This window comes from Rhinopithecus roxellana, chromosome 4 (genome assembly GCF_007565055.1).
Source record: "Rhinopithecus roxellana isolate Shanxi Qingling chromosome 4, ASM756505v1, whole genome shotgun sequence".
In the NCBI taxonomy this organism is placed as follows: domain Eukaryota; kingdom Metazoa; phylum Chordata; class Mammalia; order Primates; family Cercopithecidae; genus Rhinopithecus; species Rhinopithecus roxellana.
In genome coordinates this window covers 67,409,799-67,428,170 of record NC_044552.1, presented here as the reverse complement: position 1 = coordinate 67,428,170, position 18,372 = coordinate 67,409,799, and the positions used below count along the sequence as shown (strand labels likewise).

Here is an 18,372-nt window from a genome sequence, read left to right as displayed (position 1 = left end):
CTCGGCAACTGCCCCTTCATAATGGTGCAAGGATATTCCCACGTGCTGACCACTCCCCAGTGCATGCGCCCCAGTTCTACACGATGACAACCATCAGGCAGGGCTGGCCCGGGCCACCGTCGGGACTGTGGGCCCTGGATCAGCCGTCACGTACGTACAGATTGTTCCCAAGTTCCTCATCACCTAAAATGATCTCTCTCCCCTTTTACTAAACCAGTACAGACTCCCTTCCCACAGATTGCAAATGACAAACCAGAACATCTGTTTCCATAGTGAAAGCTACCTTGGTAACAAAATAAGCCAAGGATCTAATTTTTTTCTGAGTCTCCTCAGCTCTTCCACCCTCTCACTCGTCCCCTCCCTTCTTTGAGCAATTTACTGATTCAAGGAGCAGGCGTCCCCCTGGGGAGTGGCAGGTGTCCCGGGCAGAAGTGATCTGGGGACCTCTGCCAGCATACCACTCGCCATCAGCAAAGAGGCGCGAATGCACGAATGCCCAGCGCTTCCCTTACCTTCACGTAGGACTTCTCTGTGTCCACAAGCTCCTGGATGACTTTGCGGAGGCGGTCTGCATCAGAGAGGTGGCGGGCCAGAGGCCTTGGAGGAGGATCCTGACTCTCCCGCGGTCCTTCCATGCCGTTGGCCTGAGTGTCGTTAAAACTCCTGCACAGTGCAGTGATCTGCTCAGCACTCTGAGAGAGGACAAGAGGTGGAAAATAATGCACGGGGCCCTCCCTGTTAGTATTCGCTGCCCCCAAGGGCACCAAGTGTCTCTGTCTGTGCTCGATAGGAATCTCAGAGGGGCCTCGGTGTAGGGCAAAGGGTTTCATTCACCTCAGACCCCTCTGGCTATCATTTCAGATCTGAGTGAGGAAGATGTGCACCCACACTCATGTTCGGTGTTTACACACAAAGCTCTCCATTGTCACATCAGCTGTTAGGTGTGTCTTTGGACCTGAAATTACAGTCATTGCCTAGGGCTGACCCTCTGCAGTCAAGGTGAGGTAGCTCTGAAATCAAGAAGTTATGGCTTTCTAGGGAGCAACAAGAGCAGATGGCCTCAACAGGCCCACCCGGTCCCCTCAATGGTTAGCCTAATCCAGTTTTCCATCTCCCACACAGAACAGCCCGGAGAGACTCAGGAAAGATGCAGCCCAAGAGCAATTTCAGGATGACCTGGCCACAGTGGGCCTGGAGTTCTGCCCTCCAGTCTAACCGCTCAGCTCCACAGTTTTGTGGCAAGTAGAATTATGAGTGAAAAAGTCTTGAGCTGGTGCACATGCTAGTAATGGAGTAGAAGCAGATGAAGATGGTAACACCCTCGCCCTAAAGGGGTGCAGAGCCCTGCAGAGTGCACAGGCAGGGAGTAGAAGACACAGAAGGCCTGGCGAGGATGAGCGGCCAGGGTTCAACCAGCCCCAGGGAAAACCTCCGTGAGAAGGGAGCTAAGCTGGTCTTAGCAGGGAGCCAGGACCAAGCCTAGGGAATGTGGGCTCAAAGGAAATACTCGCTCCCAGTCATGGGAAAGGAATCACATAGATGAAGAGACAAAAAGGAACATGACCATCTGGGGGACCGCTGGCCTTTGATGTAAGCTCCTATTCAGACAGAAGCACCATGTGCTGCTGCCTTCTCAAGGACAGCCTATCTGTATCCACCTGCCTTTGGCTGGAAAGCCTCACAGGTATCTACCCTGAAACGCTTCCACAGTTGCCGGAGCAGGGTCAGATTACAAAGTGTCCTTTTACTTCTCATTCTTTCCATTCCACCCACACATCTCCACCCCACCTCACCACCTCCCCATCTGGAAGCCCGGTGAGGGCTGGGTGGCTTCTTCCTTTCACATCTCCACCAGCAGCCAGCTCACTGGTCGGCACAGGAAGTACTCAGCCCACCTCTGCTGCACTGAAATTCTTACTGAACAACGCAGCTGAGTCCCAACACAAATGACTGGCATCCATCCAGAGTCAGCAACTTTTTGACTGTCAACTAAAAAACTCTCCTTTTCTCAGCTTAAATGCCTTCATGCCTGACCTCCATCCATCTCTGTCTTGGGTAAGAAGCTGAACTTCTTAGAAGCATCTCTTAATATTTACATAATTCATTTTCTTTGCTTGGATATTGCAGAACACAGCTTACACAAGCATGCTGGTCACCTTGGTAGCCTGATGCATGCTTTTTATACAATCTGTCTCCTGACAAACTGAAGCACCCCAAAGACAAAACAGGCCACTCTCAACTGCCCTCTCTGTTCTATGCTCCAACCCCCGCCAACACAGTTGTCATATGATGTTAATATACAATCCACATTAAAACTCAGCATTGATCTCTGGCTGGTCTTTCAGTTCAATTCAGTGGGCATCAATGGAGGGCCTGCTCTGCCTCCAAAAAAGTAGAAGAAAGTTCCTACACAAAGAAGTAAGGCTCGTCAAGGATGGAAACCCCAAAGCATAGCCTAAGGCAGTCTGGAATCAACAGACTTGTGTGGAACAAATGAAGAGTTATAATGCACATTAAATGAATAGAGGCAGCATTTTGGAATCCGTTGTTCAGGAAGGCTTCGGTGAAAGGGTTGTAACATGTCCTGGAGGGAGCATGCTCCAAGGGAGAACCAGAGAAAGTGCCAAAGGTGCAGTGGGAAAAGGAGCCCAGTAACGTTCCAAGCCTACCTCAAGGGGCAGGTAAGGGTGAGACCCTAACAGACGTCTGCTGTGGGAACTCCCAGATGGCTGAGCGTCTTCAATAGAATCGCTTCTCTTTTGAGTGGGGCACTACTGAAAAGATAACTGAAAATGTGGAGGCAACTTCAGAGCTGGGTAACAGGCAGAGGCTGGAACAGTTTGGAGGGCTCAGAAGAAGACAGGAAAATGTGGAAAAGTTTGGAACTTCCTAGAGACTTGTTGAATGGCTTTGACAAAAATGCTGGTAGTGATATGAATTATAAGGTCCAGGCTGAGTGGTCTCAGATGGAGATGAGGAACTTGTTGGGAACTGGAGCAAAGGTGACTCTTGTTATGTTTTAGCCAACAGATTGGCAACATTTTGCCCCTGCCCTAGAGATCTGTGGAACTTTGAACTTGAGAGATGATTTAAGGTATTTGGCAGAAGAAATTTCTAAGCAGCAAAGAATTCAAGATGTGACTTGAGTGCTGGTAAAGGCATTCAGCTTTATAGAGAAGGCAGAGCATAAAACTTTGGAAAATTTGTAGCCTAACAATGCAATAGAAAAGAAAATTCCATTTTCTGAGGAGAAATCTAAGCTGGCTGCAGAAATTTGCATAAGTAAAGAGGAACTGAATGTTAATCCCCAAGACAATCACAAAAAAATGTCTCCAGGGCATGTCAGAGGTCTTGACAGCCCTTCCCATCACAGGCCTGGAGGCCTAGGAGGAAAAAGTGGTTTCCTGAGCCAAGCCCAGGGTCCCCATGCTATGTGCAGCCTAGGGACTTGGTGCCCTAAGTCCCAGCCACTCCAACCATAGCCGAAAGGAGCAAACATAGAGCTTGGGCTGTGGCTTCAGAGAGTGCAAGTCTCAAGCCTTGACAGCTTCCATGTGGTATTGAGCCTGCCAGTGCACATAAGTCAAGAATCAGGGTTTCAGAACCTCCACCTAGATTTCAGAGAATGTATGGAAATGCCTGGATGTCCAGGCAGAAGTTTGCAGCAGGGGCAGGGCTCTCATGGAGAACCTCCACTAGGGCAGTGCAGAAAGGAAATGTGGGGTTGGAGCCCCACACAGAGTCCCTACTGGGGCACTGCCTAGTGGAGCTTTGACAAGAGGGCCACCATTCTCCAGAGCCCAGATCCACTGACATCTTGCACCCTGTGCCTGGCAAAGCTGTAGACACTCAACACCAGCCTGTGAAGGCAGCCAGGTAGGAGTCTGTATCCTGTAAAACCCCAGGGACAGAGCTACCCAAGACCATGGGAACCCATCTCTTGCATCTGCGTGACCTGGATGTGAGACATGGAGTCAAAGGAGATCATTTTGGAGCTTTAAGATTTCACTGTCCCACTGGATTTCGGAATTGCATGGGGCCTATAGCCCCTTTGTTTGGGCCAATTTCTCCCATTTGGAATGGCTGTATTTATCCAATGCCTGTACCCCCATTGTATCTAAAAAGTAACTAACTTGCTTTCGATTTTACAGGCTTATAGGTGGAAGGGACTTGCCTTCTCTGGGATGAGATTTTAGACTGTAGACTTTTGGGTTAATGCTGAAATGAGTTGAGACTTTGGGGGACTGTTAGGAAGGCATGATTGGTTTTCAAATGTGAAGATATGAGATTTGGGAGGGGCCAGGGCAGAATGATATGGTTTGGCTCTGTGTCCCCACTCAAATCTCATCCTGCAGCTCCCATAATTCTCATGTATTGTGGGAGGGGCCCAGTGGGAGATAATTGAATCACGGGGTGGATCTTTCCCATACTGTTCTTGTAATAGTGAATAGGTCTCACAAGATCTGATGATTTTAAAAACAGGAGTTTCTCTGCACAAGCTCTCTCTTTGCCTGCTGCCATCCACATAAGATGCGACTTGCGCTTTTATTTTTTTTATTTTTTTTTTGAGACAGAGTCTTGCTCTGATGCCCAGGCTGGAGTGCAGTGGCACAATCTCAGCTCACTGCAACCTCTGCCTCCTGGGTGCAAGCAATTCTCCTGCCTCAGCCTCCCAAGTAGCTGGGATTGCAGGTGCCCACCACCATGCCTGGCTAATTTTTGTATTTTTAATAGAGATGGGGTTTTGCCATGTTGGCTAGATTTGTCTTAATCTCCTGACATCAGGTGATCCGCCCACCTCAGCATACAAAGTGCTGGGATTACACGCATAAGCCACTGCGCCCAGCTTCATGGGTGTTTCTTTAAAAACTCCCCCAAGTGTTGCTAATGTGTGGCATGCATGAGAATTGCTGGTCTGCTCTTCATACAGCTCACATTCTGCTTGGATTTCTGGGAGTGGTGCTGGCTCCAGTGGGATCACCTGTCCCAGCGTCCCCACTGAGGTATGTGGACTGAGCTCACAGGCTAGAGGAAATAGATGGAATCACAGCCATGACTCTGGTGTTCTGGATGTGGCCTCCTATGAACTGAGCTAAAATGTTCATGATGATAATAATCAGACTTCAAGACTCACTGATTTGAAATCTCTCTACTGGGATTTGCACCACCAGCTCAGACAATATAATTCTGCAGTCCTGAAAACTAACAGTTCCCAGGGCTATAGAATCTATATTAAGCTTGAATATACCGTATAAAATAAGATCTGATAAAACGCATCATAAGTTAAATGGCATCTGGTGAGATTATGGCTTTGCTTTACTGGGATGTCAAAAATCACACCTAACAATGCAGTGTTAAAGTAACGAGATCTTATAAATAAAGTATCTTGCCATTTTAGAAAACCAGAACTCATTTTATGAACTTTTCTGGTAAGATTAACTTCCAAAAAGTGAATGTTAGCTGAGATTTTTCATAGCAAATCTACTTCTTAAAGTACCACAATTAAGTGCTCAAGTGCTAGAAAGCCACCTTTTACACATTTAACATTTTAGCTGTTGTCTAAGGGAGTTGGTGAGGATTACTTGGAACCAAAAGGAGGCAGGGCCCTCAGAAGGAGAAGAGTAATTATAAACGTGACTTTTCAGATTGTATCTGAAGGAGTCACTGGGGTGGTTACATTTCAGTTCATCCATCATTTGTGATGTTTATGAACATTAGAGGGACATTCTGGGTGGACCTGATCAGCACTTTATAGGAATAGTGATTATCTGGGCTGAGATGTCTTCACATGCATATGTGGTGACAGGCCTGAAAAGCACAGATGAGACTCAGAAGGCCCGGGCTGCAGTCCAGGCTCAGCCCCTAGCCTTCCATGCGCTCCTGGGCAAGTCTCGATTCTAAGTCTTCAGTGTCCTTCCTGATGAAGAGGCAGCAAGAATGCCTATTCCATCAAGTTACTGCTAAAATTGCCTCTTGGGTCAAGAAGAAAAGGAAACTCGTGTTTGCTGAGCAGTTGCTGTGCACCAGGCACAGGCAGGAGGTTTCTCATAGAACATGCCAGCATTGCAGTTTTACCATGACTCTCCAGGGCTTTCCAGCTGACAGGCGAGGAGGCTTCAGCCAGACCTTAAATGGCACAGGGGGCCCATTCCCCTTTCTAGCTCTGCTCCTCTCTCTAGCTCCAGTCCCCTCTTTAGCTCTGCTCCATCTCTAGCTCTGTTCACCTCTCTAGCTGTCTACACAGCCCCTGCCACTCCCAGGTATTTAGCAGAGCACAGGCAAAGCAATCTAGTTCCTCACTCCTCCTACTGCCTCTGCCTCCCATGTGGTCAGGCTCTCCTGGCCCCAAGTGTTCTAGGGATGCAGCCACCTGCCTCTGGAGACCACCTGTGCTTAGAGAGGCAAACACAGCTCATATGCAGACAACTGGGACATCTATTGAGCCTATTCCACCCCCACCCCAGGAATGCTGCTTCAAAAGCAAAAGACTGGCCTGGCACAGTGGCTCATGCCTGTAATCCCAACACTTTAGGAGAATGAGGCAGGTGGCTCACTTGAGCCCAGGAGTTCAAGACCAGCCTAAAAAACATAAGGGAAACCCATCACTACAAAAGATTTAAAAAATTAGCTGGCCATGGTGGCACACACCTATGGTCCCAGCTACTCAGAAGGCTAAGGCAGGAGGATCGCTTGAACCCAGGTCAAGACCATCCTGGACAACACATAGGGAAACCCATCTTTACAAAAGATAAAAGATTAGCCGGCTGTGGTGGCACACGCCTGTGGTCCCAGCCACTCAGGATGCTGAGGCAGGAGTTCAAGGTTACAGTGAGTTATGAGGACACCACTGAGTGACAGAGCAAGGCCTTGTCTCTAAAAGTAAATAAATAAAAGCAAAAGACAGATGACCACAAGTTGGGGGTAGGAGTATGTGAGGATTCAGTTGCCTAACGGCATGTGCATATGCAGAATAAAAAACACGGGCACTTGAAGTGGGGGCCTCAGATTGGTGTTTTCCAGTTCAAAGGAATCAATGCTACAAACTTGGGTTCATCACGGGCCTCAGCTTTCATAAAAGAGCATGAAATCAATATTTTCTTTATGAAGTCATAAAAAGATTAAATGAAAACATTTTTTTCCAAAAACTATGCTGTCTGGAAAAGCAATGATATTGAACCCCACCCCCCCAAAAAAAAATTTCTCTCAAATTGTTTTTGTTTTGTTTTTTTGAGACAGGGTCTCACTGTGCCACCCAGGCTGGAGTGCAGTGGTATAATCATAGCTCACTGCAGCCTCAAACTCCTGAAATTAAGCGACCCTCCCACCTCAGCCTCCCAAGTAGCTGGAACTCCAGGTGCATGCCACCATACCCAGCTAATTCTTCTGATTTCTAGTAGAGAAGGGGGGTCTCACTATGTTCCCCAGGCTGGCCTCAAACTCCTGAGCTTAAGCGGTCCTCCCACCAAACTGCTGGGATTATAGGCGTGAGCCACCACACCGGGCCTTTATTTCAGTTTTTAAGGTTATACTAAGGTTAATGGTTGATCCCTGCTTGAAAATGATTTTATCTTATTTATAGACGAGGAGCAGCCCACTCAAGAGCTCTGAATTCAGGCAGACATCTAAGCAGTTATTTTTGTTTTAATGTTATGGGTAAGGACATCTTCTTGTCTATCTTCAAGGAGCCCATAAACCCATTTCTTAGGAGTGGCAAGAAAACTGCTTAGGATGATCAAGCAGCTCGCCTAGACCCTCTTTGAAGGGATGCAGGGACAGAGTCTTTGTCAAACCAAGCTCTGAGTCACTCAGATGAACCTTCTAATCTGGGCTCAGCACAATACTTTTCATTAGAAAGATGCCCGGACGGCCTCCTCTTGATGAGAGTTTGTAAAATCTGTTCCCTTGATCACAACAACTTTGATATTTTGTCTTACTTCGAGACATCACAGCCTGAGGCCTTTCAACTTTCCTGTGAGTTTTGGAATCTAAAAAAAACTACTATGGGATAGGTACATCACATTACCCAGAACTATTTCAAGACGATGCCTGAAATTTTGTAGCTACTGCATGAAATACGTGGCAGAAGTCCACTGCATCAGAAGCTGAGCTACGGGTGCCCACCTTTCCTGGCTCAAGGTGCAGCTGTGGCCTCATTTAGGGATTCTGGGTACTGCAAACTCTTGTCAATGGCACTTGTTTATATTGCTTGAGCTCAGAAAACACTTTCGGTCTAAGAAAAAAGGTTTAAAAGTGCTGCCTAATTTGGGGTAATGTTGCATACAGAAACAAGGATGAAGGACAGCATTTGCAGTGTGTACTATATTTCAACTCCTGGTTTAGAGGAAAAGCATGTTAACTTTGGGGGGAATCTGAAACAGACATAACCAACACAGAAAGCTACAAGGAAAGAGGCTGCCATGCTGTTTGGTGAGCTGGTCCCGTCACTTTGCAGTATGATCTTTTGGCAGATCCCTGGCTGCCCCTCACGGCCTCCTCTCCCTCCACATGCTGACCTACTCTGTGTTGAGCCATAGGCCTGGACTGAATCCTGACCCACTCTGTGCTGAGCCATCAGCCTGGACTGAATCCAAGTCTAATGTCCTCAGAGTTTCCCCAGGACATCAGTCAGAAGAACTAGGGTTCTGCTGCTTCTCCTGCACCTAAATAGAAAGCTAGAAAAAATACAAAATACATTTAGGCCTGAGACAAACAGTCAATTATCCTTAAGGAAAGGTGTGTGATTTATATGGTTTGTGTTCTCATACGCTGAGCACTTACAATATTCCCAGTTCATTGTCTAGAAGGCATGAGGAGGCTGCACTACGAAATAATCTCAGAGCGCAACGGCACTGTCAGCTGTCACACTGGAGCAAATTCATTAAGTCAGAAAAGTTCCCTTTAGGAAAAGAGAAAAAAAAAAAAAAAAAGTCTGAAAATTGCACAAAGGACTTTTCTCAACTCACTCTGAACTTCGTGAAAGTCACTGTCTAACTTACAGAAAGATCTAATATTATCCTCAAATATCACTGGCAGGGATGGAATCTAGAAGGACCACAGAGGACTGAATGACTTCCCCAGTTTTTTTTTTTTTTTTTTTTTTTTTTTTGGAGACAGAGTTTCACTCTGTTGCCCAGGCTGGAGTGCGGTGGTGCAATCTTGGCTCAGTGCAACCTCTGCCTCCTGGGTTCACGCCATTCTCCTGCCTCAACCTCCCACGTAGCTGGGATTACAGGTGCCTGCCACCAAGTCTGGCTAATTTTTGTATTTTCAGTAGAGACAGGATTTCAGTTTCATCATGTTAGTCAGGCTGATCTCAAACTCCTGACCCCAGGTGATCCACGTGCCATGTCCTCCCAAAGTGCTGGGATTACAGGCGCGAGCCACCATGCCCAACACAGACGATGCTCTTGAGTGGGGGTGGATCCGGCACACCTGGACTGCACATGGGAACAAGGGGCCCCTGGCCTGCACATCCAGCTGCAGCTACCCTGGGCCACCCCACTGCAGCCAGGTCAGGATTCTAGGGCTGAACTCTGTTAAGTGCGTGGGGGGAAGCTGGCAGGGCCCACAGGCCGATAGAGGGCAACACCACATCCAGTTTCTCCTGGACTGGCATGCTCAGTAGAGCCGAGGAGGAAAAGGGCAGCATGGCAGTCCCTTGGCAGGTATGGTGGGAGTTAAAAAAACAGGTTCAAGATCCTAGTGACGTTTACAGTTGAGGGACAAACCATTCATTTGATAGTGATACACTGAAAAGTCCAGGGAAATGGCATGAAAGTTTTACATTTATCAAAATGGTACAAAAAGGATGAAGAAATGCTGCTCCAAAGAGCCCCATATTATTTGTCTTCTAGACTAGACGGTTCCATTTCCAAAGGTTCTATTTCCTGGGCAGAACGAGAACATAAACTGAAAGTAAACAGTCACCTAAAGAAATTGCGGTATGAATAGGAGCTATATGCAGCAGCTGCCAGTGATGCCAGAGACCAACATCTGCTGACCAGAAGAGAAGGACGTGATTTACTGGTAAGGGAAGAAAGTAGGGCCGGGTACCGTGGCTCACGCCTATAATCCCAGCACTCTGGGAGGCCAAGGTGGGCAGATCACTTGATGTCAGGAGTTTGAGACCAGCTTGGCCAACATGGTGAAACCCCATCTCTACTAAAAATACAAAAAAAAAAAGCCAGGCTTGGTGGCACATGCCTGTAATCCCAGCTACTAAGGAGGCTGAGTTGGGAGGATTGCTTGAACCCGGGAGGCAAAGGTTGCAGTGAGCCAAGATCGTGCCACTGTACTCCAGCCTAGGTGACAGAGTGAGACTCTATCGCAAAAAAAAAAAAAAAAGGTAGGTCTGCCACTTTAAAGTAATTTTTATGTATATTTACTATATATAAATATGTAGGCATCGATTTTTATAAAATTGAACTATATGTATAATAAATGCAGTGGTTAACACTGCCTTTCAAGTTATTTTCATCTTTTGGCTTATCTGAGCTATCTCATTTTTTTATAGCAGTTGAATTTTTACAACTTTTAATGGAATCTTTTCCTACCACTTAAAAAAAAAGATTTGAGGCTGGGCGCGGTGGCTCAAGCCTGTAATCCCAGCACTTTGGGAGGCCGAGACGGGCGGATCACGAGGTCAGGAGATCGAGACCATCCTGGCTAACACTGTGAAACCCTGTCTCTACTAAAAAATACAAAAAACTAGCCGGGCGAGGTGGCGGGCGCCTGTAGTTGCAGCTACTCGGGAGGCTGAGGCAGGAGAATGGCGGTAAACCCGGGAGGCGGAGCTTGCAGTGAACTGAGATCCGGCCACTGCACTCCAGCCTGGGCGATAGAGCGAGACTCTGTCTCAAAAAAAAAAAAAAAAAATTTGAGGCAGAAAAGGCCTGATAAGACATTCTGCTTCCATAAAGACACTAATGAACAAGAATGGCACCATTGCTCCTTGAGTCTGGCTGGGAAGACAAGCTTTGAGCAAGTCATTCACAGGTAACCAGTGCCTGAAGTGTGGGATCCTACGGAAACACAACAGAGAGCTACTCTGGTTGGAGCAAGGACAGGAACAGCTAACACTGGAGTCAGGGTTAAAGTCAGCTAAACTATGTACAGCTTGGGGCTGGGGGAAGCACAGAGTGTGTCAGCAACTGAAGGCTAGTGTAACTGTGGCCCAAGGCAGGAGAGACAGGCAGGGTCTGGCAGGTGCGAGTTAGGAACTATGGACACTGCAAAGACAAGAGGGGCATGAGGTGGTGAACTTTCTATGAAGGAGACGAGCTCAGGGGAGAGCAGGGGTGGGTGGAGGAGACCTACCTGGAAGTGAGTTCAGCAGCCCCTGCCACCTACTGGACACATAGCTTACAGGTGACAGCATGATGGGCTATGTAGTGGATTTGCACTCTCGGTGCTACAGGTGTCACCTGGTGATATGGTTTGGTTCTGTGTCCCCACCCAAATCTCACCTTGAATTGTAATAATCCCCATGTGTCGTGGGAGGGACCTGGTGGGAGGTAATGAATCACGGTGGTGGATTTCTCCCATGCTGTACTGGTAATAGTGAAAAGTCTCACAAGATCTGATGGTTTTATAAAGGGCAATTCCCCTGCACATGCTCTCTTGCCTGTTGCCATGTAAGATGTGACTTTGCTCCTCCTTCACCTTCTCCCATGATTGTGAGGCCTCCCCAGCCATGTGGAACTGTGAGTTCATTAAACTTCTTTTTCTTTATAAATTACCCGGTCTCAGGTATTTCTTCATAGTGGTATGAAAATGAACTAATACACCTGGGCTCTGCCCCCTTTCATGATCCAACTGCAAGCGTAAAACTCACACCAAGGGTCTTAGAGTATGCTTGGGATTAAGCTTTCCTTCAACAATTACTTTTTTCAAGACAGGAGACTTAGGCACACAGGTTCTGGCGTTAAAACCTTGGCCATGGCAATGACCAGTGGTGTGATCATGGCTAACTGCTCCCTGACTCAGTCTACTTGCCTGTAAAAGCAGGGATCACATTTAAAAGGCAGTCGAGAGCATTCAGTGAGATAAAATATGTAAAAATACTTAGCATAGTACAAGGATTCCACAAAGGCCAGGGCTCAATGAAAGTTATAATTTGCACAGGGCATTCAATGTCACAAGTTCTTCTATTTTTACAAGTATGCCAGAATAAATTTTCTGAGTGCCTCAAAGGAAGGACAAGAACAGTCAAATTCATCCATCAGCAGTTTCTTACTGGACACCTCCTGTCTGCCAGGCTCTGTTCTGGGTGTGGGGATAAAAGGCAGAAAGAGATGACAGGCACAGTGACAACAAAACTCAGTATCTCAATAAAGTGGGGAGGGCTGTGGGAAGAGTAACACAGAGGGGAGGCGTGCAGAAGGCCAGGGCTGGAATGAGCAGCTTCAGTCATGTTCAGAGAGGGAGGAGGTGGGTGGCCACCGCTGTCTGGAGGAAATGTGGACTTACTTCCCTGAGAAGGCAGAGGGCATGTGCATGTCCCAAATGGCAAGTCCTTGGTGCCTAGAGGGCATGCCCCAGGAAGGCAGGTCAGAGCTGCATGCTGGAGAGAGGAAGCGCCATGGTCACTGCTGTGGGGCTTCCCAGACCAGAGTCACAGGCAGGGCCCCTGCTCCCCAGGAGGAAGCAACTGAGCAGCTGGTGGCAGAGCAGTGGGAACAGGAGGAGCGTCGTGCTTGTGTGTCCTCGCTGCCTGCCTTCTGCTTGGTTTCCTTATTTAACAGGAGTTTGGTCGGAATTCAGGAATGAATAAGATGTTCTCTCTGCCAAGGAAGTTTCAAGGGCTGGGGCAGCATTTCTACACAACCAGCCACTTCTTTCACATAAAATTCTGGGAGTTTCAATGTTACCCTTAAGGCTAATCTGTCTAATGTATGCCTCCTGTGCCAGGAACTGCATTTTCTCTAACCCATTTTTCACCCGGAAAGAAAGATACAGCTTTGCTTCTGATTCACCTGTGCACCAAGAAAGAGGCACATGGACCAGAACTTTTTCTTGACTTCTGGATACAAAAACATGACACTTACAGTATAAAAAACTCTAATGACCCCACTCTGAAACAAACAGGTAAGTCAAGGTGGATCATCAGAGAAGGGGTCAGCAAACTAAAGCCTGCAGGCCAAATCCAGCCTGCCACTTGTTACTGGAAATAAAGTTTTATTAGAATTCTGCTACAGTCATTCCTGCTGTCTGCTCCTGTAAATAAAGTTTTATTAGAACTCTGCCATGCACACTCATCTCCATATTGGCTATGGCTGCTTTCACATTATAATGCAGAGTTGGCTAGTTTTGATGGGCTAAAATATTGACTATCTGGCCCTTTACAGGAAAAGTTTGCCAACTCCTGTTATAGAGAGATGAACCCAGATCAAAAAAGATTCTTCTTTTGAATTAAAACTCAAAATAATTTATAAAAATTCATTCTGAAACTTTTCAGTATGTATAAATTTTTTAAATGACTTTTATATGTTGTTATTTGTCTAGAGACTACAATGATACTTTAATTCACACAAGGTATAAAAACTTTTATGTCGTATCCTTTTAACTATGTCAAAACAACAACAAAACACCTGCCTGCTTACCCAGCTCAGATCCAGGGCTCAGGAAAACAATGCCTAATTTCTCAACAATTTTTACTTTATTTTGTGCTGCTTTTTGATAAAAGGGATAATTCTTTTTGCTTTTCCTGTGTCGTGATTTGGGGCATTAAGACATACTTAAATTCTTTGTGACAACCTTATATCATTTTACATTCATTCCAAGTACACTTATCTAATTAAAGAAGCCTCTAAACCGATATCTTTCAACTTGATTTTGGGGGAAAACATGTGCTCAACTATGACTTTTCTTATCTTTTAATATTACCCTTCACCTACACTTTCTCGTCCAGAAGTATTTATCCCAGTTCACAGCTCTCTTTTCATTCTCTCCCTTCAATCTTCTCATAGCCTACTTTTATTCTGATAATCACATAAATTAGTTTAAACTTTCATATTTACAATATCTCTCTCTTCTGTGGTGTTTTCATTTAACATTTTCATTCTAGCTGGTTTCCATGATTACCCCAATTTTATCCAACACAACATTTCTATTCCAGGGTTATGTCTCTTACTTAATTCTTGGCAAGTGATAATACATTCTTGAGCAGTTTTTGCAAGAAAGGTCTTTATTTTATTTTATTTTTTAGAGACAGGTTTTTGCTCTGTTGCCCTGGCAAGCAGTGGTGTGATCATAGCTCACTGTAATCTCAAACTCTTGGGCTCACGTGATCCTCCTGCTTCAGCCTCCCCCACGTTTTGGGATAACAGACACGAGCCATCATGCCCAGCCAGGAAAGGTCTTTATTGTTACATACTCTGAGACTGTATTGAGTTGAGACTTTTTTCTTTTTATATATTCATGATTGGACACTAAAGCGCCAAAAAGATTATCACTTTATTTGAAGACAAAATGTGTCAATAACAGCAACTATAACCAAATTATTGACAGACTAGAGCTCTGACAAATCTTCGTTAGCCACCAATTTCCTGGGCAGGTAGAGTCTATCCTACAGAGGACTGAGGACAAAATTCAGTTGAACACTGGAAGGGAGAGATCCCACACTCTTAGGCTTAACAGTTCAGGCTGTGTCCACCCATCTTTGCTTAGGACAGCTCTGCCCAACTACCTGAGCCCAGACTGTCCCTTAACTAAGCCCTCCCTCCCTTTCTCTAGCTCCCTAGAAATTGATTTTCTTTCTAGTTGTAATCCATGTGGGTTCCCACCTGCCTTAATCTAGAAAACAAAACAAAAAACAGAGTAGCACCTGGCTCCCAGGTACAGACCAAGCTCTCTGCTCTGATAATAGTTCTAAGATGTTCAGAAAATAATTCGGTTGCACCTATTCCAATTCCTTGCTGACAGTCCTCGGGCATCTTAGATGCGCTTCTAGACTGCTGATGAGGCTGCGTCCTCTGCTGGGTCTCTCCAGCTGTCACAGTCTACCTGCTTTTGGAACATAAGCCTGGGGTCTCCACATCCTCACAGATTCCTCTTGTCAACGGGGGGTAACCAACTTTGTAAATTAAGCTAAAGAACCAAAAAGTCGTGTCCAGATTTCTAACATCATACCTTGCAAGTTCACAAATACAGTCGTTCTACCTTTAAATCAATTCAAGAGTGAATACACCCATATGCCATTAGTCTGATATTTAAACACAGTTTTCTCCCCTTTCTTCTATACGCAGTGCCATATTCTCCTTACTAGGCAGTGTGGTGTCATGGGAAGAAGTGCTTTAGAAGCTGGCAGGGCTGGGTGCGATCCGTGGTACAGTCACTGCCTAGGACACACTGGTCTGCCAGTCGACATCTCTGCATTTGAGTTTTCTTATGCTAAATGGGGGTGGTAATATCTGTTCAATATGGCTGTGGGGAAAACGGGTTTAAATGTAGTGATGTATTTAAAACACACTGTATTCTCCATGGGCTAAGTCTCCGCAGCCTGGCTCAGCATCCCCGCAGTTTATTTACAAAGCCATTCCGTGTGCCTCGTCTTTATTTCACCTCACAGCCAGGAAACAGTTGTGGAAATGGAATCCCACTTTCTTAACAAATAAGGATTCAGGGGAGTGAATGATTTTTCCAAAGCCCACTGTGAGTGCATGGAAAGCTCCAGCACTTCTGGTCCAAGTATCTTTTCACTTTCTGCAACAGCAAATTAAGAGACAAACATCTACTTTCCTTTCCAACTTGGTAGAGCAGGAGGGAAAATCCTTCCAGTTAACTCTCCTATTTCTTATGTATCCCACTCTTCGAGCAAATACTGCAAATGTGCTATTTGGGATGGCCTTTGCCACGGGACAGTCAGAGCTAACTCAAGGTGACAGCAACTTAGCAACAGAGACAGGGGCGCAAAACAAACAGCTTGACTTGCCCTGGATCATTCTTCTTCAGAAGAAACCAAGCCACAGTTTCATTGACGGGGACAGATACACAGGGGCACAGGCTCTGACTTGGGGGAATGAAGGGGACTATGCTCCACCTGAATTTGTTGCAGGCAAATTATAAATTCTTAAAGATTTTTTTAAGCATTTAAATTTCACCATCTGCAATCTTATTTTCTTCCCTGCCCTCCCCCGGCCCCCACACCCGAGATGGAGTTTCACTCTTGTTGCTCAGGCTGAAGTGCAGTGGCATGATCTCTGCTCACTGCAACCTCCACCTCCTGGATTCAAGTGATTCTCCTGCCTCAGTCTCCCAAGTATCTGGGATTACAGGCACGCACCACCATGCCCAGCTGATTTTTTTTAGTAGAGACGGGATTTCACCATGTTGATCAGGCTGGTCTCAAGCTCCTGACCTCAAGTGATCCGCCTGCCTCGGCCTCCCAAAGTGCTGGGATTACAGGCCTGAGCCACCGCGCCCAAGCTACCACCTGCAATCTTTTGTTTCCACTTAAAAGCAGAGCCCACGAAGATGCTCAGCCAGACAAGGGGGCTACTAAGGCTGAGCAGCCTTGCTGGTACATTAGTACCTTATGACACCCTCAGCAGTCACACTTACCTCTACTGACGGCTGTTCCTTCCTCCTTCCGGTTTCACGGATCAAAGATGCCTTTCATCACTTATGAGGAATGGGATGGGGGCAGGGAGACAGGGTCCAGGAGCTAGGATTTTGTCTGAAAACACATCCTCTTCATGCTTAGAAAGCCCTACACTTTCTCTTCTAATATTGGCTTAAAATAATGCTTGGAATCTGGCTTCAAAAAAATTGGAGCTTCCAGAAGGAAAGTCATAAGTATATAAAACATCGAATTATATGTTAATATCCTGGCAACCTTAATTAGGCAGGGGTACTGCCAAGGGTTACTTGCCTTAAAGTGAACACAGATACCCTGCGTGCCCCTTTAATTATGGTTTTTGTTCAACGTTTTTTGCTGGATTTGAGTAATACAATAGTCACGTCTGGCACCCTCATCAACAGGTTCTCAAAATAATGATAATCTCGTATGGAACAATACCTATCTTTATTTATATAAGTATTTATCTGAGACTTTACGACTCTATAATCTATACTGAGTTCTAACAGAAATGGAATAAGATTTAAACTAAGAACTATCATTTTCAATAAATAGCTTGACAGTTTTGATCAAACTTCTTAAAAATAGAAATCAATCAATACATGGGAACCAAAGCCAGGTATCCCTGGTGGTGAGAAGAAGAGCTGGAGATCTAGGGAAGACAGCAGAACCAGGACACTCCGGCAAGAAAAAGATGGAAGAGACAGAGTGAGGGTGACAGAATGTGAATGGAGACTTTCTTTAAAGCCCTACACCACACTTAGAAGTTATCTGTAAGCCTCACGTTGGATTACTGCTTGATCGTGCACCTTTCCCCATCTTGGTAACTCACCTGTAAAAGCCCCAGATTCAAGACCTTGGTGTTCAAATGAGAGGAAGGCAGAGCACCTGCCTGTCCTGATGTGCATGTCAACCAGGGCCCTCAGAGTGCCTTTTATCTATGCCTGAATGAACCAAGAAGGGACTAAATTCTTAAAAATCCCAGTTGGGTGCAGTGGCTCATGCCTGTAATCCCAGCACTTTGGGAGGCCGAGGTGGGTGTATCAACTGAGGTCAGGAGCTCGAGACCAGCCTGGACAACATGGGGAAACCCCCGTCTCTACCAAAAATACAAAAATTAGCTGGGTGTGGTGGTGCATGTCTGTAATCTGAGCTATGCTGGAGGCTGAGGTGGGAGAATTGCTTGAACCTGGGAGGCAGAGGTTGCAGTGAGCCAAGATTGCACCACTGCACTCCAGCCTGGGTGACAGAGCGAGACCCATCTCAAACAAACAAACAAATAAATAAATAAATAGAAAATCCCAAAACCAGCTGAGAGCGGCGTGCAAGGTAGGAAGATGGCAGGACTCCTCCAGGCATGCAGCATTGTGGTTTCTGAGCAGTTGGTGATGAAATCCCCGGTTGTGCAGATGCCAGGTCAGAACCTTCTAAGCAACTGCACATCTCAGAGCCTCCTCCTCTGCCAGGTGTTTTCTAAAAACACCAGAGGACTCAGGTGGCAGCAAAGAATGAGAGAGCGCAAAGGCAGGTGAAAAGCAGAGGCGGCAGCATGCTCTGGAAGCTGAATAAACACAGTCGGGGTGTGGAAGGGGCAAGAACCAACAAAAGGATGAAAGAGGGAAAGAGAATTGGGGGTGCCTTTAAAACAAACCTCCATTCTCCTCCTTCATCCCATACTAATGACATATCCATGTTTTTCTTGCCCTTTTCTTCATATTATTATCAAGACAGCAGGAGATGAATTTACAAAACGAATGATCCCATCTTTACCTTCAGCAGTTAGAAGCTGGTGTTTG

The 18,372-nt window shown here is 46.1% G+C and overlaps 1 protein-coding gene across 1 annotated transcript in view; it reads right to left on the bottom strand.

Moving 5' to 3' along the window:
- TIAM2 (TIAM Rac1 associated GEF 2) overlaps positions 1–18,372 on the bottom strand; it is a 134,665-nt gene that overhangs the window by 16,778 nt on the left and 99,515 nt on the right. The window contains exon 14 of the mRNA XM_030928255.1: positions 513–692. Coding sequence (XP_030784115.1) covers positions 513–692 — 180 coding nt within the window. The remainder of the gene's footprint in view (positions 1–512; positions 693–18,372) is intronic.